We start from the raw sequence: 20,912 nt of genomic DNA, 5'->3' as shown, positions 1-20,912 counted from the left end.
TCCTGCACTCTAAGACCACCATCATCCAATTCTGCACAGAATACCAAGTCCAGAGTGCGCCCAGATGCATGAGTAGGGCCAGAAATTACTTGGGACAGAGTCGGGCTTCTGACAGAGGTATCTACGCATGAATGAAAGTTCCCTAGCACAACCTTGGGGGACTCCAGCACCAACCCCAAGACCTCCTTGGCTAGCTGAGGGAGACTGTGAGCCCCAGGGTACAGCAGCAGAATCCCTATTTTGTCCCAGCCACCCATCTTCAGATGCATACAATTAAACCCAACAAACTGGGAGAAAGGGCACCTGGTCAGGGGAGATGCAATCATGATAAGCCACTGCAGCTCTGCTTCCCCACCGCACTGATTTTGCCTCCTGCTGTACAGATAATTCTAGTGGCCAAAGCTGAGAGGTTACTTACCTGCCAGTTCATCCAACCAGGTCTCTGTAACACAAGGCAGGCCAGTATGCTCATCCCAGATCAACTCCTCGATGGCTGTTTTGCCATTCACTGACCTAGCATTGATCAGCAGCAACACTTGAGATACTAGAGCCCACCTGAGATACTGAGAACACTCACTTCTGTTCAAGGCACCATCTCGTGAGGCTTTGCATAAGAAAAAAGAGTGCACAAAATGCTTGGCTAGGTGCTGTAAAGGAGAAGTTAAATACCCGCCCACAAACATCTACAGTGGTACCTCGGGTTAAGAACTTAATTCGTTCTGGAGGTCCATTTTTAACCTGAAACTGTTCTTAACCTGAGTTACCATTTTAGCTAATGGTGCCTCCTGCCGCCGCCGCACAATTTCTGTTCTCATCCTGAAGCAAAGTTCTTAACCTGAGGTACGGTTAGCGGAGTCTGTAATCTGAAGTGTCTGTAACCTGAGGTACCACTGTATCTTCACTGCATTGTGTATATATGCATAGCCAGAAAGCGATTTGAAACAGCTATGTAGCATTAGCTATATCAACCCAAGCTGTACTGCATAATCACATTGGGAGTAGAAAAGCTAGTGATAATACTTAATGTCTTTTATTCAACATTTAATTTATTTGCACGCATTCTAAGATAAACAACTTTTCTTCTCTATACATATTTAATCAATTTAAATAAATAAAGATGCACAATTAGATTTTAAAAAACAGTGTATAACAAACAAAATACCTTCATGAATATAGCAAGCTCTAATTCAGCTATCTGAAGCACTGCACTTTTCACTCTAATTGATTTTAATGGGAGAGTTATTTTACTTAACTTGTTCCCACTGAAATTAAGGTGTTGTAAAAGTGTTGTAAAAGTGTTCCTGGATTTTTCGGTTAAGGATGCAGAGCTTTTGTTTGCCTATGTCCATATATATATATGTGTGTGTGTGTGTTTATATAGGCACACACACACACACAGGCACATATCATATTAGGCACATATTACTGTCGTTTACACTTTTGAAAATCCTGTAAGGAAATCAAGGCAGCTTTTAGAATTATGCATGAGAAAGTCTTGAGGAAGTCAAAAGGTTGGTAAATTTTAACAACTACACTTGCCCCCTCCGTTTCATGAGATGAACAAGATTCTAGGAAACAAATGGTAACATTTCACATTTCCTACACAGAACCCATGACATCTTTACAATGTTTGAAGAAATAATAATGCACCTTGCCAGGGTAGATACACAATCGGTTCTGCTTGGCTCTGTATTTGATTAAGGCACTTAAAAAGACATTCTTCAAGGGAAGCTGGAACCCAGTTCTATGCAAAAGTAAGAGCAAATGATGAGAGTTGTGTTGGGGCCCAGTACTGCTTCATGCTTCAAGTAGCTGGATGGCCAGTTCTTAATGAAAAAGGCTTTGACTTTTCACATAGTCCTTCCCTTAATTCTCATTTCCTGTTATAAAAATTAGAACTGTTAGGATCAACTGGAAGGGTGCTGGATTACAGGTTTACTGAAGAAACCTTGTTCAATTGAGAACCTTTGGCTTCCAATCCAGATTTTGATACCGACTTGTCAAATTGAGCAGGACTAGAAGGAGCTTCGGGTACTCTGTAAAAATAAAATAAAATATTTAAAATTAATACCTATGTTCCAAACATTATATCATTTTGTTTTGTTTTCCTGTCAGGAAGGAAAAAAGCAACACACAAATACATCAGCATTCCACTTCATGTTATTCAAATTTTAAAAGTATTGTAATTAACTTTCACACTGAAACAGTAGCCATGCTGTTGCTTCTTGGGCAGGAAAATAAATTTCAGAAGTTTCAGAAGTAATGCACTGATTGTTGGCAACTGCAGGATATTAGAAGTAAAGCAGATGACGTGAATTAGGATTATATAAGCAAAACAGATATAAGAGTGGGAGACTAACACACTAACTATAGAAAATAGTAACTACTAACAGATTCCTCTTAGATGAGCCTGCCCTTTTCTCTACTGGGGTTGTTATTGCCTCTGCATAAAACAGAACTCTTGCCTTTGACAAAACAATCAGCATGCTTTGGTATCAAATCTGAATCCCACAGAAGACTTAAAAGACATGTAACCTACCTGGGACAGAAATTATTGCACTGGATATTCATAATGAGTAAATAATTTCTGTATTAATCTATGGAAACAGCTTAATTAGCACTCACAAAGCGATGGGAAGATATATGCATCATATCTAAACAGTAAAATCATGCATACAAAGCTACAACAAAAATGGAAAGCCCTGGATACAAATAAAGAAAGAAAAGCCATGCGAGAGAAATGTGCAGAATAAGTTATTGCTGCAAATTGTTGGTTTAGAATGATTATAGCATTGGCCTAGATTCTTCTAGGGGGAAAATCAAAACAAAACATTACTGCCTTTAGACAGAACTATTCAACAAATCCATTTTCTTACTATCAGTAGCGGAGAAAGGTGGGTACAGCCCACCCCTGGTGTCATCCCTGAGGGGGATGACATCGCCATGGGTGGCGCCCCCATGGGACGCGCACTGCTGCCAGCGTACCCCCCTGGGATGCTCCCTGCTGCAGGCGTACCTCCGCGGGCGGATAGCCCCACCCCTGCGGGCCACTCCGGGTCCTGGAGCAGCTAGCTCCGCCTCTGCTTACTATTTCTGAAAGTAATAACCACAAACTGCAAGTACCCTTGGTGGCCCCAGTATAATACAAAATGTTTTATAACTTTATTTAATAGCAGATTTCAAGATTTTCAGGGCCAGAATAGTCATTGTGAAGTCAGCATTAGGATGGACAGCTGATGTAAGTGGAGACAGACCATTTCTGTCACATCAGAACACCAAATGGGATAAAATACTGACTACCCATTCTAGAAAAATTACTGTGCTTTTTTTCTGTGGTAGCAGATTAGTGCAACTGTTCAACAAAAAATGTGCAAGCCCTTTCTGAACACTAAGCACATGTATGCGGAAAGTGTGAGCAAAGTAGAAGGCAAAGTGAAGTCAAGAAGCATATAGTAGCTCACTCAGCAACCAAGAAGGCAACAGAGAATCAGGGACAGCTGCTCTTGGGCTGGCTCACCTAGTTTTCATGGACGATCTGTATTTCCAAAATGCAACAATTAAACAAGGCACAACTAAAATAGCCAGGATCAATCCTTGAAGGGAAAAAAGAAATAAATCCAGTGATATGCCGTAGTACCAATTAATAAGACAAAGTAATTATTTTTGTGTTGCGGAAAAGCAATAGTATCAATAGAAGTCAAAAGACAAGTTGTTGAGAGCCAGTGTGGTGTAGTGGTTAAGAGCGATAGACACGTAATCTGGGGAACCGGGTTTGCATCTCCACTCCTCCACATGCAGCTGCTGGGTGACCTTGGGCTAGTCACACTTCTTGAACTCTCTCAGCCCCACTCACCTCACAAAGTGTTTGTTGTGGGGGAGGAAGGGAAAGGAGAATATTAGCCGCTTTGAGACTCCTTAAAGGGAGTGAAAGGCGGGATATCAAATCCAAACTCCTCCTCTTCTTCTTCTTCTTCTTCTTCTTACCTTGTAATGCTCAATGGACATTAAAGCCACTCGAGTGGATGAGTTACTTGGCACATATATACCTTGAGCAGCGAGTCCACTGTACATCTGCAGTTACCCCCTTTTGGGGCAGATGTGCCGTTGTCCTCAGAGATTGATTGCAGCAACGACTTCTTCCTGCCCCTAACAGATGTCTGCAGACTTAGTGGCCCTAATGACAATCAAAGAGCAACTCTCCAACCCAAGCAGTATGTGAAGCTGAAGCAGAGTCACCAGGTTGCCCCAAGATTGAGGGGGCCCAGCATGTGTGTGATGTCACACGTATCGCCTGTCATGCACGTGCAGCGGAGGAGACCAAGCACTCTGAAGGAGCTGGCCATTAGCCCTGTGATGCGTCTCACACACACAGCCACCTCAACACTAGGCCCCCTAGAGTTGGCATGCCAGAGCTCAAGACACCCTTACTCCTGAGGATTTTTGAAAAGCCCTAGTCACACCCAGGTGCAAGAACATTAGAAGTCACAGCATGGGGGAAGTCTGGGCTGAATTTAGAGACAGCTGTGTACATTACAGGAGCAAAGATAGTGGAGGAAGCAGAGCTGGCCTCACCAAATAAATAAATAAACAGCAGATCTTGGAGAAAAGTTTGCACCCTAAGCATATTTGAAAAAGAATCAACATCTTCTCCAAGTAGGAGTCTTCAACATTTAAACCAAAACTGGAGTAAAAGGTAAAGGAAACACACATTACTACAAGGCATGAAAGTACAATAGCAGCGAAGTAACTTGCTCTGTAATTGCTTACCGATAATAATTGTTGCGGTGTTGTCAGATTCTAGAAAAGAAGTAAATAAAAAGTGTGAGCTAAAATTTGAAGCAATGTAATTGTGGCAGATCGTAGTGTGCTCTCTCTCCTTCTATGTCTGTATGCATTTGTGTGTGTCACACACTGAATAAAATATAGTACAACTAATAACTGGAAATAATCTACTCCAGTACACAATGGAAGACTGAATTTAGAGGTATTTCGCTGGAACCAAGAAATGGGTTTCCCACGTTTAAATAATTCACACACATTCTAATTACTTATTTAAGCCTCTTCCCTTCCAAACATCCCAAAACAGTTTATAGAATAAAATTCAATACTAAAATGTTAAACATGTTAAACATTTTAGTAGGTATTAAAATATAAACAAACTAAAATAAAATCAGCAGCAAACAATAAACAATGTCAGAGATATATATAGAATTTAAGTAGAATAATATTTAGTCAGAAAAGTCTGAGCATACAAATGTATTTTTAAGTGTCTTACACCCATAAAACAAATACAAAATGTATCACAAATCTGTAGACAAAGTTAATATAGCAACACAGCTGAATCACCTTCCAAGGAAAGGCTGAGTGAATAGGCAAGCTTTAAGCAGCTGCCTAAATGACAAGATGGCTGCCTGATGTTCACTTGAAGCGCAATCCAAAGGGCAGGTGCTGCCACACTAAAGCCCCTGGTCTTATTAGACATAAGATGAACCTCAGCAGAACATGGCACTACTGAGAGTGTATCTCCTGAGGGTCAAAGTGTCCAGGCAGCAGTATACAAGGTAAGGTGTTCCCTGGTTCCAAGTTGTTCAGGGCTGTACATGCCAATAACAAGACAGGAAAATAAGCCTTTGTAGATTTCACTGCCATACACTCCAACATGTGAATGGTTAACTTCATATGGAGCCTTACATCTCCTGCACTCTAGTTGTCATCCAGCCTGCTTCACTGCTGCAAGTACCGCAGAAAGCCAGGCAGCAAAGTGGGCTCAACAGTGCCAGAGAAGGCATACAGGGGCAATTATGTTGAAAGCCCGCTGTATCTCCCTATTCCAATGTGAGATTAAGGTCTCAGGAGGACTGTTGGCTGCCTACTACAAAATACCCCAGAAGAACCCATCAAATTCCATTAAGTCTCAGGGGGGCGGATCAGATGAATGAGTCCTCCCCAATGCAGAGGAAGGGTAGTCACAAGACAGATAAATACATAAGAATGAATATTTATATATGGAAGGTCCCAGGTTCAATGCCCAGCATCTCCAGGTAGCGCCCAGGATGTCCGCTGTCTGAAAACCTGGAGACTTGCTACTAGTCTGAGTTGACAATAGTGAGCAAGCTACCAACTGTTTGGGTGGAAGGCAACTTCCCATTCTCAGCTCAAAACCATTTCCTGTTTTTAAAAAGCTACCACACTCATTAGAAGTGTTATACCGAATCTAAAAACAAGCTTATAAATCTGCTGTCACTACCACCTTTCCGCTGTACCTATATCATCTGGAGGAAGCGTTGTCTGTGGACCTATAAAAAAAGAGGGGAGTTGTCAGTGGTTTGTTTGTAGGTCCTATACAAAAGAGGGGGGGGGGATTGTTATTTCTATATTTGTTTATATCATGCCTTTTTCCCAGACAGGGAGTCAAGGCAGCTTATAGATAAAATGGTAACAGCTTTAAAAAGTCATGTAAAAACAATTAAATTGTGTGTGTGTGTGTGTGTGTGAGAGAGAGAGAGAGAGAGAGAGAGAGAGCTATTAAAAATACAGATAATTACAATAACAAACACCACAGCACCAGCCCCCGCCCCCCCCAGTTCTTGACAAGGGTCCATTTCCTCCACTCTGGTTCTATCCATAAGCTTACTCCTTGGTCACTCTCCACTTATTGAAATACATCAACTCATAACAGTGAAAAGCAATTGTTTACCGTTTTCTGGGTTTAGGCCATCGTCTCCTCCTTCATCATAATCATCATATCCTTCTGCTCCTCCATCATCATCATCATCATCATATCCTCCTCCTCCATCTCCTCCTCCTCCTCCTCCTCCTCCTCCACCACCACCTCCAGTGGTTGGACGAGCTGTGTAAAGAGATTTATATCAACTTTAAAGTGCTGACTGCTCTGCATTTATGTGTTCTTTCAAAATTAGGAGTCAGAAAGGTCCGTATAGGGTGCCATATGGTCCCAGGACACCAGGTCCTCTATGGTCTCAGTCTCTGGAATCAGCTTTAGAAAGTTAAAATAGTTTTTTATAATAATAATAATAATAATCTGATGTTACTTATATTTTGAATTCAAATCAAATCAAATATCTTTAATACGGTCAGTGACCAGGAAGCAATTTATAAAAATATGACATTAAAAGTAGAATTGTGCTACAAATAACAGTAGAAATATGGCCAATTCACAGAATTGGTGCTTATATTTATGACCAGGTTTCGACTTTTAAGGTTTTAAAATTCAATTCAAGTGTCGCTACTGTTTATTATCGTTCCTTCGATGTTTACAATTTGAACTCCGTTGTTGACATCATTGCTCGTCTTATTCTTGTTGCAATGTAACAGTACTTTGCCACGGACCTGTTAATTTTGGGCTCTTTGTCAGCTAAGAGGTGTCTGATATAGGTGTCATCTGTACTACGAGGTATTTTCCTCAGAATCGGTTCGATCAGCTCTTTTCTTGAGTCTCGATATAATGGGCAGTATAAGATGACATGCCCAATGGTTTCGATTTCATTGCTGTTACAGGGACATAATCTTTGTTCGATCAGTATTTTATTGTATCGTCCCTCTAGAAGAGCTGAAGGGAGAGAGTTAAAGCGGGCCCTGGAAAATGCCCATCGGTGTTTAGCGTTGTCTAGAACTTTGAGATAGTTTGCTAGATGGGGCCTTTGGGGATTGTATAGAAGTTTATAAGTTATCGCAAGTTGATTAAAGTAATTTTGGGCTTCAATGTCCCTGAGTCTTTCTTTGATTATGTTCTTGGCCCTTCCCCTTTCTAAACTTAATAAATACTCTGGGGAGAGACCATATGTGGCCAGTTTTCTGAGAGTGCCCTTCAACCAACTAGATTGGAATTTGTCAAGAAGCATCAGGGAAAGCAGTCCAACCGGCGAGTTGTTAAGTCTTAGCCAAGTGCATAAGGTTCTTATCCATACTTTGGCTTTAATGCTGTATAAGCCCGCTTCCAGTCGTAGGGCGGCATTTGGGACGCATTTAGGTGTTTGCAGGAGTGATCTAAGGAAACATGATTGTATCTTTTCATATGGGTCTAGATTAGAGAGGGAGACGAGTGGTGCGCCGTATAGTATTTGTGCTGTTGGTTTTGCAACGAATAGTTTAATTGTAGCAGGAATGAAATTTCCTCCCGTTGTACAATGGAATCTTAGGATTGCTGTTGTACTTTTTTGTGCTGTGGAGGAGCTGTAATTTATGTGGGCAGTCTTCTTCCTTGATGCTTGGAATATAACTCCTAGATATTTAAAGCATGTCACTTGTTCAATCTCCTGATTGTCTAAATTCCATCTGTATATTTTCCTTTTGTTAGAGAAAACCATGATTTTTGTTTTTTGGTAGTTCACTACTAGTTTCTCTTCTCTACAATATTGGGATAAGCTGTTAAGAGCTCTTTTGAGGCCCATCTGAGTCTGGGACAATATAATCGCATCTTCTGCATAGAGTAGGATAGGCAGTTTTTTGTCTGCTAATTTTGGGGCGTGTGTATCCGCTCCTTGTAGGTGGTCTATTAGGGAGTTTATATAGATGTTGAACAAAAAGGGGGCCAAAATGCATCCTTGTTTAACTCCCTTTGTTGTTCTAATGAAATTAGAGAGTTGACCTTCTTGGCTGCAAATTTGAATTTTTTATAGGCCAACTTTTCTTCAACATCTCATTTTATCTGCATTTTCCCTCTAGTACTTGTCAATCATTGGGCAGGTAACAGAGTGCACGTGGGCAGTCAAGGATTACCATTACTGATGCTACCACTGATGCGGAAGACAGGACAGAACAAAAGAGAGAAATGTCTGAGTAGGCTGGTGAAGTGAGCAAAGCAAGCAAGTGGCCCAGGAAGAAGTCACTGCCATGCCCATATTGCTGCCACCACCAAAAGAAGGAAGACTGCACTTCAAAACTGTGGGCTTTCTTTTGTGGGTCAATATGGCAGGGGGTGGGGATGAAGGAGAAAACTCCTTCTGCCCCTTGGTCTTCCTGCCCCCTGGTGGCAGGCGGCCCCAACAGGAACAACGAGTGAGTCACTGGCCCAGGCAGGTGGAGCAGGTGGTGAAAGGGCGAAATCACTAACCAATTCCATGAGCTGTTACTGGAGGAGGAGGAGTGAGGTCTACCAGATGCAGTGATCCCCTCTCCTCACTCCTCCCCCATCTTGGTAAGTGGCTGTGACCCAAAAAGTCAGGAAAACAACAGTGCCCCATCCATGCTGCCACCAAGAGGTTTCATTATGAAATCTTATATATCCTATTAGCATACATGGAGTAAGATAATCCTGACTTTAATATCTCATATTTAAGTCACATTTTTCTAACTCACGTCTGCTAGAAGTTGTTTTTTTGGTACTTCCACTTGGACGGGTGGTGGCAACAGTGGTGGTGGATTCTAGCAGAAAAGAGAGGGGGCAAAGAAATAAGGATGATCTGCTTTAAAGTGCAACACAACAGCTCTGACATTTATTTATTGGATTAGATTTTATTACAAAGACCAGCTCCCGTAACATAACACAATAAAAACAGCGTTCATAAAGATAAAATATACAATCGGAGCAGATTGCAGCAATAACTCATGAGTTAAAATTGAGATATATACATACACCCATACAACTGAGATTTGGGCTACCATAAAAAAAATGACCCAAAGGGCAACTTCAGCATTTCCCTAGTGAGCTATTTTATTCTAGAGGATGTTCTGTGCCTACAAATCTGGGCACAGAATCTGGCTACCAGCCAGGTTGTCTTGTGATCTTTGCCTAAGAGGAGAGAATTAAGTTTAGACTTGTCTGAAAGATCGGCGAGCCTCTTCAGCAATGGATCAATGGTGTCTCTACAGATCTCAACATAAAAAGGACATCCAAAAAAATATATGTTCAGGGCTTCCTATTTCCCCTAATGGGCAGGCGCAAAGTCTCTGTGCGTACAGGATTCTTCTATAGAAGCCTTCCAGAGCTGGTGAGGGCAAGACCGAGCTTCTAGCAAGAGTAAAAGCCCTTCTTGCATTTCTGGATGTGAGGAAATAGAGATATGTTGCTGGAGCGGCTACGTATCTCCTGTTTTCTATGGACATTTATTTATTGAATTTATACCCTGTGATTCCTCCCAAGGAACCCATTTAAGTGTAGGAAGATACTTACGCCTAACACATGTTGGAATAGGAGGTTCCCAGGCATTGTTAGCCCCACATATACTACTGTCATTCCCCACCAGAGTGTATCCACGATTACATGCAGATATTACACGATCTCCATAGGTGTACGCAGGCTTATACACAGTTGTTATTCTTCCATTTCTTATGTCAGGTCTACGGCATACGACCACTGAAAAGAACAGCATTTAGAAATATACTTGTTATTTAAACTATGGCTTGCTAAAGCTTGCACAAGGACTTAACTATTGCCAATAAACTACAGTCTGATGTTAGCATATAAAATTTAAATTGTGGATTTGCATTACAGGTGCACCTAGCACCCTTTTCTTAACCGTGGCTTGTTTAGCCATCCCACCTCAGACAGTCGCCAAACTGCAAAGATAGGAAGGAAGAGCGCCCGGAAAACAAAACAAAGGTTTGCTTATTTGTCTGTGGAAAAATTCGAATTTTACTTGTGGTTTGTTGTATCATGGGCTAGTGTTCTATGCAAACCAGACCAATGTTCCACCAAAGAAGCAGCAGGGACTTTAAACTTGTAAACCTCCCAACTCTGGCAAAAAGGGAATATAATTAGCCATGCCGGTGATAGATTTTTTTTCTTTAGCCACTTGTTATAATTGCAGTGGTACCTTGGTTCTCAAACACCTTGGTTCTCAAACGCCTTGGTTCTCAAACGCCGAAAACCCAGAAGTGTTCTGGTTGTCGAACGTTTTTCGGAAGCCAAACGTCTGATGTGGCTGTCAGCTATTGTTTCCAGGGCCCCTGTACTAATCAGAAGCTGCGCCTTGGTTTTCGAACATTTTGGAAGTCAAATGGACAATTTTGGAATTCAATGGACCATTTTGGAAGTCAAATGGACTTCCAAAATGGATTAAATTAAGCGCTTTTGTTTTTGCTATTTATTTTGTGTTTTTGTTGTGGCTTTTTCGGTTAATTTGTTTTTGTGATTGTGTGGAACCCAGTTTAGCTACTGATTGATTGTGTGACTGTGGAAATGGATACCCCCCCCCCATCCAAACAATGGCTATCATCAGTGCAGGTAAGAATTTTTTTAAAAAACTTTTTTTTTATCATCTACAATACAGTGGTACCTCAGGTTAAGTACTTAATTCGTTCCGGAGGTCCGTACTTAACTTGAAACTGTTCTTAACCTGAAGCACCACTTTAGCTAATGGGGCCTCCCGCTTCCGCCGGAGCACGATTTCTGTTCTCATCGTGAAGCAAAGGTCTTAACCTGAAGCACTATTTCTGGGTTAGGGGAGTCTGTAACCTGAAGCGTATATAACCTGAAGCGTATGTAACCCGAGGTACCACTGTACTGCCTTATTTATTTTATAGTACAGTACGTTGATTATTGCTTTCATTTTATGGATCAATGGTTTCGTTAGATAGTAAAATTCATGTTAAATTGCTGTTTTAGGGGTTGTTTTTAAAAGTCTGGAACGGATTAATCCATTTTGCATTACTTTCTATGGGAAAGCGTGCCTTGGTTTTGGAACAGACTTCCAGAACGGATTAAGTTTGAGAACCAAGGTACCACTGTATGTTTATTTTGCATTTATTCTCTATGTAAAAGCTATGTATCAATGAATGGTTCAATTCCTGTATTCTTGATACCTTATGTGAACCTCTGAACTACAAATTTCCTATATATTTCTTTCTCAAAAATTGTTTGCATAGTTTATCAGCACAAATGTTTAGGATGTTTGGAATATAGACTGCTCTTACCTTGAGTCTTCCAAAACATGGAAAGCTACATGAATGGTATGTTAAGGACATTTTAATGGTCTGCTTGTCATGGAAGATGGACGATAAGTGGATGAAATATGATTCCTGAGGCTCCAGAGTATGGGGGTACTCAAGATAATGAATGAAAGAAGATAATATAGAGGAGCAACACCTGTGACCTCTCTTTACGTATGAGTGTTATTGGCTAATAATGTATTGTGTTTGGAAAATCTTGTAAAAGCTTTGGTAGAATGTGCCTTTGAAGCAGTTCTCCTAACTGGTGGTTCTGGTTTAGAGAGGCTTCCCTACTGCAATGGGTCCTCTAATAAACTGGGTCCCTACCAGATGCTGAGCTTGTATAGCTCTCTTGGTTGCATTTTGCTTTAAGGTGTTATTTCTTCACCTAGGCATGAACCATTAAGGGGTGGTTTGGAAGTAAAATTCTTAGCACACCTGTTTGGGATTTATTTTATTTTATTTTATTTTATTTTATTTTATTTTATGGATAGGTGGACACACTTCTGGTGACTTCAAATAACTAATTAAGCCGATTAAAATATATAATTTCAATCCAACTAAATTTCTACAGGTCTATAAACTACTTCAGAGACAGGCATTATCAAAGTTCCTGCGCAGATAGCTCTTAGAATGTAGAAAGCCAAACAAATCTAAATCTATAAAGCATAACAATTACTACTTAATACCCCTCCATTTATTGCAGGAAACATTATATTTATATTGTTTTTATTCTTCCTAGCACCCTGAGCAAAACAACCTAAAGGCAATGATTAAGTCCAAATGAAATTAATCAAATACATAGCTCACAACCAAATCTAGGTTCCTTTGTTCTCAGTGGGACATAATAGTGATTATTTTAATTGGACCAGACCATAAGCTCCTCTGAAAATGACTCAGGTTAAAACAAGCAACTCATTGAGGGGGCAGTGGAGTGTGGGCATCTCCCACACTGAATCACTTGCAATCCCACTGAAAACCTCACAGGGTGAACAGCAGCAGCACAGTGCTTAGCAGACTGCAAAGTTAGCAAATTCCAAGAAGGATTTACTTTTTCCTGCCACTGTTCACAAAGGACATTAACATAGTACAGGAAAGGTACCAAACATTAGTTTCCATCACCTTTACATTCAGGTGCAGCTGGACGCCACTCTCCGTTTATACCATCTGCAGCCACTAAACATGTAATAGTACGGCTTCCAATAAGTGAGTAATAAGGATTACAAGTGTACGTCACTGTTGTGCCATAGTCATAATGTCTATCGATTGGCTCACTGTGTTGACCATTGGCAATCTTAGGAGGGGGGAAACAGGGGATTCCTGGGGATCAAAAGCAACATTAACCGTTCAGTAGGACGACAACTGTAAAAGCATCTCTGTTAGCATTGTATTTGGACTAAAGTTATTTTCATGGAAAAGATCTTCCACTTTATGAAGTAATCTTCTCATAATTCAAGGCCTGAGCATCCATTTTAGCTGTCACCCAAACACTGAACTAAAGTGGACTTTAGGTATTAGGTGTGTAGGTATTACAACCTCCTCAAAAGCAAACTAGATCTTCTGTGAAGCAAGCTAGCCTTGAAGCTTCACAGAGGGAGCTGTCAAAGCCCCAGTGCCACCTTCAGAGCAAGGAATGCTCGGGGGCGGGGGCTGTGGCCTCAGCTTCCTTACTATTAGCCTTTATTTCCCCTCATGCATGCCTATGGAGACAGGGCTGCCTTCACAGCTGTGCACAGAAAAATAATAAAGGCTGACCCCAAAATGCAGGGTATCAAATGGGATTTAATGACAATATACATAGTCCATATACAATTTCATATCGCTGTCGAACAAATTCATACATGACATAAAACCAAAATAGATAAACCACAGGTATGTGAATGCATGAAAGGAAGTGACTAAAACTGTATATACCATAGACAGAATGGTCAGACAAGGAAAGGTTACAAAAACAAGGACCCTATTATACCAAGGGAAAGCAATGAGAGTATGTGAATGCCCTAAGTCACTTTATCAACCATATTTGCTTGTAGGTCAAATAAATTTGCTGAATTCCATAGTTTTTTTAATTAATAAAAAGTATTTTTAAATGATGTAATAAAGGATGAACCCCTGAAAACCACTGGGAGCGGGGAGAGAACCTCCGCATGCAGAAAACCACTTGAAAGGTATGTAAAGAGGCCCAGAAGAGACTGCTTTAGATGAAAAGGCAAATGATGTTCCAGGAGGTTTCCAGTAATTCAGGGGGATCTGACCCAATTGCTCCCCAATCCACCCACAGGTGAAACTCTAATTCCAAGAGTATGTAAGTCCCCACAAGTTATATAGGGCAACCAATGGATGATTCAAATTCAGGCTCCTCAGAGGCCATTGTTAAGTGTTAAGCACTCAGGCCAAAAGGTGAGCCCAAAAAAATAGGTAAAAAATGTTGAAGCATTATGGAATCTGCTGTAGCCAAATTAATTTTTACTTTTTTAATTAATTTCATTTCATATTATATTTTTATCTCACCTTTCCTCCAATGAGTTCAAGGTGGTATACATGATTCTCTCCCCTGCTCCCATATGAAAAACCACAGAGATGATGACCTTCTGGTGCTCCCCAAACTAATCCCTTTCACCAGTGGCTCAGTGAGCACAATGTGGGATTAGTGCAATGCACATGTTCTATTTGCACTGCTTTACTCCCTTAGATTCTCTTGTCTGAATAAGAACAATGAAGCAAAGATGCTTCCACTAAAACTTAAATGCTAAATTAAACGGAAGAAATCGTTTCTGTTCCAAGAAACATTGAAAAGTGGCTTAATGGACAGGCTCTTTAGGGTTCCTGATTAACAATATATCCATTTGTAGGGAATGGCAATGGTTTGAATGACTTCAGCAATTCCTTATGCACACGACTTCTCCTTGATCTAATACCAATTCCACCAGTTCCCATTTATGTGTGATTTTGCAAACAAATGGGTTATTTCAGAACACCAATTTCCTGCTCTGGGGAAAGCTGTAGGTGAAGTCAGCTAGTTGGCAACAACCATGACGGTGTGTATATGGTACATGATCAGAAAATATATTGAACTCTGTATATTGGTTACACTTTTGCAATAAACAAAGTAACACAGTAACACATTGAGCTCACACTTAATAAATTCAAACTAGTTCATCTTACTTTGGCAAAGTGGAAGGTCTCTATTCCAATTAACGTTGTTGTTTATAAGCCTACATTGAAGAGTATTTACGCCTACTATTCTGTACCTAAAGAGAAAGACAAATCTTGTATTTTAATGCACGGGACATAAAGTGTGCAGATAGAGCATATTTCTTATCTAGTACACTTGCTTTATTTAGACTATATCCCATTCTACAGAGTCACCACTGTGCTAGTTGACATAAACAGAAAAAATTAAAATCAACCACCACTAGTTCAAAAGCAGTTACAAACAACACAGCAGCAAGAATATAATAACAGTAGGATTGAAGCCAGTTCAAACAACACTGAATGAGACCTGGTAAAGCGGTCTTCACTTGCTGCTAAAACAATGTGAAAATGAGACCAGGGGAAACTTCCTGAGGAGAGGATTCTAAAGGTAGGGCAACTGAAAAAGCCCTTTCTCTGGGTGCTCTCAGTCGAGGTTGAGACAAGCTAGCAATTTAATTTAATTCCAGATACAGGAATTATCTCTTTGTTAAAGAGTGCCCAGAAAAAGTGATACCAACATAAAAACGCCAGTAGCTTGGACATAGTGCCTTTGTAAGCAGCAACCTAGGCTTTCAAATTTCATCATAGTGGACTTCCTCAATTCAAGGTGAAGTACTTGAAACACAATTCAAGTATCTAATCCAGGATTGACATTCAGCTATGATGGGGAGTAGTGTGTGACCTCAAAAACAAAGGGGAGCAGTAAAGGCAGGAATTCATGATCTTCTCAACAGACCTTATGTCATTAAAAATGCCATCCCACCCCACTTGAGTTTATTGCCATTAAGAAAATTACTTTCCCAAAGCGATTATAAACAAAATCCACTATTATTACACCATATCGCAGGGTGTCTGGCTGAGAGAGTGTGGATTACACAAAATATTATTGTGTCTACTTTGCTGGAGAGAAGGGATTGTAGAACACAATTGTAGATAAAATCCATGATTATCACACCATATCATAGGGGGCAGAGCTGTGGTTGAGAAAGTGTGGATCACATGAACTCTGCAAAATATTATTATGTCTATTTTGCTGGAGAGAACGGGAAGTTAGAGGGGCATATGAAAACCCTCTAATATAGTTATTCTAGCATATTTATTTTATTTTATTTTTAGAGAAATGAACAGAGAACTGTGAACTTGCTTGAAGCAGCAGTGCACTTAATTAAGGGCTGCAAGGAGTAAAAGGAGCCAGGGAAAGAACTGGGGATTTCATCAGTGAGTGGAAACACATCCAGATGCCAGCATTGAAAGACAGTTCTACACACTGAGAAATAATCAAATAAAAGACCTGAATACACATTTCTCAGAAGCCAGAGGTTGCCGTTGCTCAGTTACCAAATCAACCAGAAATGGTAGACCTGTTCTTAGGTGCTGCTTATTTGTGTTTATTAATTTATTTGGAGTATAATAACAACACAACTAGATAAGAATTAATGTCAAAAATCTAGCCTAATATTTTAACAATTAATATATGTCTGTCACGAGCCCCTCCCAGGAGTTCTAAACAAAGCAAAGTAGGTACAAGACAACCTACAACTCACCCCTCATTACAGCCTAGAGTTATTTCATCACCTAGCCGCAAGTCTTTTGATTTTACTATTCTGCCATTCTCTAAATTTATAGTAGGACATCGCCTTCCTAACAGGAAAATCAAAACAAGCATTAGCACATGCAGCCTTGATTTCTTTAAAAATAAAATAAAAAGGGTACACTACAGACACCAAGGCCACTTCCAGATGATCTGTTTGAGCAGTCATCCTGATTTGTTTGGGGAGAGGTTATACGACATTGTATCAAAAAAATTATCTCAGTATCTCCAGTGCAATTCCCTGTCACATTCTTTACTGCAAAATGTCCAATTTTTATTTTTTTTAAATCAGATTTGGTGCACAAGAGAACCAAATACATGTCAACTGTGCTACCTGAATTTGTTGGTATTTAATTGAATCCCTCCTACAATATAGAGACAGTCTGAAAGTGTCCTTGGAAATACTATATTCATTAAAGGATAATTCAATATCCAGTTTTACTGGTGGTTCACAATAATGTGATCTTTAGGGATGGATGCAGGACGTTAAGCGTTCTTTCTTTTTTCCTTCATGAGTTGAAAGCAGTTGAGAGACCATTTCTTGCTTTATGTACACTTATTTCTTTGTTGCCTCTGGCATATAGATGTTCAAAGTTTTTGGACTGGACTGTTGCTGCTGACACTATCCAGTATCAAAAAGTTGCCATCTGAGATCATTAAAAACTCTATTTTGTTTACTATAAAGTTGTAATAGTACTCCCACACCCCTGTATTTATGACAATAGGTAAAACAAAGGTATATTTGTTCAAATAATTTTAAGACAGTTATACTTTTAAGTACAGTAGTTTTGTAAGCATACTGTTCATCTGCCATAGTGGAGAAAATCAGGCGGGGGCAGCTTCTAGTCATTATTTAAGGTGAGAACCTCCAATACATCCTCCTCACCTACTTTTGGAGAAGAGGTGACAGTGTTGGTACCTCTCACCTTCACAATATTATAGTGTATAGTGTGACTTAAGGGTCATCAAGTCTAACACCCTAAAATGCAGGAATCTCAACTATATCATACATGACAGATGGCCATCCAACCTCTGCTTAAAAACCTCCCAGGAAGGACAGTCCATCAGCTATGCTCTGTGAGGAGAATCAGAACTTACAGGGTTAAACAGTTCTGTGTATTAGACTCTAGCCTACTAAGGTGTGGCTTGGCTGATGAACCGGGAGGATGGCTGCTCGATCTCCCAGCTATGCTGTTCATTAAAGCCTCTTAAGATTAGAAAGAAGCTTGCGTATGTACTGTGATTTATTGCACCTACACAAGGCACACACTACTGCTGCGATACTCTGCTTGGAGCCAGGAAGAAGTCTGAAGGCTCAGAGGCACAGGGAAGTGTGCTGGACGCCACTCTTGCCCAAGAGGTTATGGGAGCTGCCACGTCATGCCTGTGTGTGGGGGTGCAGCAAGACCAGCTGGAGCTCCTGCCTAAGGTTTAAGGCAGCGAAGCTTCACTGGGCTGTTTTTGCCCCCTTAGTTCCCTTTTAAATATCTGGTACTTCTGCAAACTTTGGGGTTCATTCAAACATGCTATTGCTCTTTCTTGTTTCTTAGAAGCACCTTGTATCTATAGACCCAAGGGCATTCACCACTTGAGTTCATCATTAGGAGGAGTGATGCTCAGAATATTCCATTTCCCTGATTTAAGTCTCCAATGTTCTACAAAAGAAAAGCCTCCTTTATTATTTCCTAACTTTCTGCAATGTTTGGACCTCCTCCAGTTCATAAGCAAGTTACTGATATAACTGGTCTGATCTAAGGTGGCTGTTCAACAGTTTCAGATATTCAGAAAATTAAGTGAAACTTACCTTGACAAAACCTAGGATTTTCTACTGACCATTTTGAATCGGCAAGACATGTAATAGAAAGAGTCTCTCCAGGAATAGGCTCATAACCTGGGATACAACGGTACTGCAAAACAGTCCCAGTAGGATAGCTGTCTCTTGGACTCCCAGTCCTTAGGCTAGCATTGGTTACATGCAGATAGGAGCAATCACCTGGAAATAAAAATTCAGAGGAAGTTCTGAAGCTATGGGAGAGAAAACAAGGTTCATTGTAGTGCAGAACTCTGGATAATTCATAAATCTTTATGACATTTTCCTCTACTGGGATCTATAGGACCATGTTCCAATCGATTCTGGGAGTTCATGTGCAGAGGACAGCTGGAAGAAGACTGGCACCATTAAGACTTATAATCATAACTATGTCTCTTCAGATGTAAGCTCTCTCGAATTTTAAGGGGCTTGCTTGTAGGTAAGTGAGGTTCAGATGGAAGTCTTATTTACCACCTGCTACTCACATGGAAAATACCGCAAGTGGTTGCCTTTTCATCTAAACAGACTTGTGAGAACCATATGGGTGGCACACCTGCTACCACCATCTAATGACTAACAGGAGACAGAGGGAGCTCTGTGCAAAGGATGCAAAGAGGGAACAGGTCCAATTAATGGTGGCTATTTTAAATAAACAGGACTTAAAATAGCAGATTAAGGAGCATTCCCAGAAAGATGACACTGCCGAACTTTCCTTGGAATAATACCATATTTTAGGACAGTTATGTCTATTTACTTAAAGTAAGGCTGGAAGATGAACCAATATGGCATGTTACCAAGAGGCAATATTCTTAAAGTATAAAAATCGTAGGGCCATTTGGGGGCAAAAAGCTAAGAAGGCCAAGGAGCAATGTGAATCTTCCATCATTGGCCAGCTCTCTCCATTCCTTTGTGTGAGCAGACTGGCCATCTAGTTAGAGCAACTACCTTTTATAATTATATCCCTGCAGAGCCTGTGTGAATGTGTTGTATTCTTGAGGGATCTTGAGTAGATGAAACTAATAAATAATTTTGCAGATTCATACAAAGTCCATGTTGTCTTCCTCCAATCTGGGTTGCATTCATGGCACATCCCCAACAAATATTCTAGCTCATTTGAAACCTTGCCGGTAACCTTTTGGTTGGTCCCAACAACTATTGATTATTGCCATACCATGACCTTCAGTTTTTCAAGAATTAAAGTATAATCCTCTTATCTGAAGATAGGTTATATGCAACAACCACATTTACCCTCAGCGTTTGACAGTTTCCTGTTTTAGGAAGTTTTGAAGGCAACAAGAAAAGGACACCCTTAACTTTTAGCGAAATTTAATGCCCTAAATTTACAGGTTTTGAAGTAACTGGCCTCTCAGTCCATACACAGAAAGTGGCCTTCTTGCGCTTAGCTTTCCAAAACAACACAAGAGGCCGGCAGCTCATCTAGCAGATATGCCAACAGTCTGAACAAGGCGGGGTACTACCGAAATGCATTGAACCCCCTCACCCTACCTCACACCCCACCCCACCTCGAACTCTGGAAAACGAGAGAAACAGCAGCAGCGGCGGCGACGCCAACAACAAAGGCCCGCTGGAGTAACTTGTAAGAGGCGCCATCGCAGCAGCACAAGGAGAACCCAGAGTCAGAAAAACAGAAAGCACCACAACGGAAAGGCAACGCGACGTGGCGGGCCCGGGAAGCAACTCGAGGGGAAGGGAGCGGCGGCGCTTTTTTCAGCCAAGGGGCGTGAGCACTAGCGTGGTTTCAGGTAAGGTACTCCAGGAGGAGGGCGAAGAGAGGGAGCCGTCTCCGTCGTTATCGGTTCCCGGCCTTACGGCCCCAGAGCCGCGCGCATGCCGGTTGGAGGCGGCGGCAAAGGCGCGCGTTCGGGATTGGCGGGTGGGAAACGTGGGGAGAAGAGCCGCGTGGCGCGCTCGGTATCGCGCGGGGGAGGAGATCGCGAGATCTGCGCGTGGGAGCCCCCGCTGGGACGCGTTCACCCGCGGGTGGTGTGGGGAGGAGCAGCGCTGACCGACGGTTCTCCACTTAAACTTCTAGCCCTCGTCAGAGCAAGTTGCTCACAGGAGCTCTCCTAGCAGTTGCAACAACCAACTTGCCTTGCGCTCTGCCGTCCTGGATGTGCTCAGGGAATGCGATGCTCAGCTCCTCTGAATTCGTTCTACAGTAGGCGAACATGGAATGGCAGCCATAGTTGCAGGAGTACCAACATGGCCTGGCAACCTTGGGTGCCAGGGGCCGTGGGTGCCATGCAGCATGAATGGCCCTGGCGCCAAAATTTGTGGGTGCCCGGCCCCTTCATGGGGAATTTTGTGGATGCTCGGGCACCCAGGACCTATGCTTAGTTCCATACACAATACTAGGGCTTGGCAGTGCCGGACTTACGTATAAGCTAAGCAAGCTATAGCTTAGGG

At 41.3% G+C, this 20,912-nt stretch overlaps 1 protein-coding gene across 1 annotated transcript; it reads right to left on the bottom strand.

The window, feature by feature from the left end:
* Positions 1-1,037: 1,037 nt before the first annotated feature.
* On the bottom strand, positions 1,038-20,694 carry LOC114599923 (membrane cofactor protein-like). The gene is made up of 12 exons (XM_028735762.2): positions 20,009-20,694; positions 18,480-18,668; positions 16,629-16,725; positions 15,055-15,140; positions 13,012-13,209; positions 10,133-10,315; positions 9,319-9,384; positions 6,698-6,850; positions 6,264-6,296; positions 4,768-4,797; positions 3,518-3,593; positions 1,038-2,036 (listed from the first exon to the last, which is right to left on the bottom strand). Exons 1-12 carry the CDS (start codon positions 20,094-20,096, stop codon positions 1,928-1,930), a joined length of 1,308 nt encoding a protein of 435 aa, XP_028591595.2. The 5' UTR covers positions 20,097-20,694; the 3' UTR covers positions 1,038-1,927.
* Positions 20,695-20,912: the final 218 nt, after the last annotated feature.

Source organism: Podarcis muralis, chromosome 5 (genome assembly GCF_964188315.1).
Source record: "Podarcis muralis chromosome 5, rPodMur119.hap1.1, whole genome shotgun sequence".
NCBI lineage: Eukaryota > Metazoa > Chordata > Lepidosauria > Squamata > Lacertidae > Podarcis > Podarcis muralis.
This window is presented reverse-complemented; position numbering and strand designations above follow the sequence as displayed.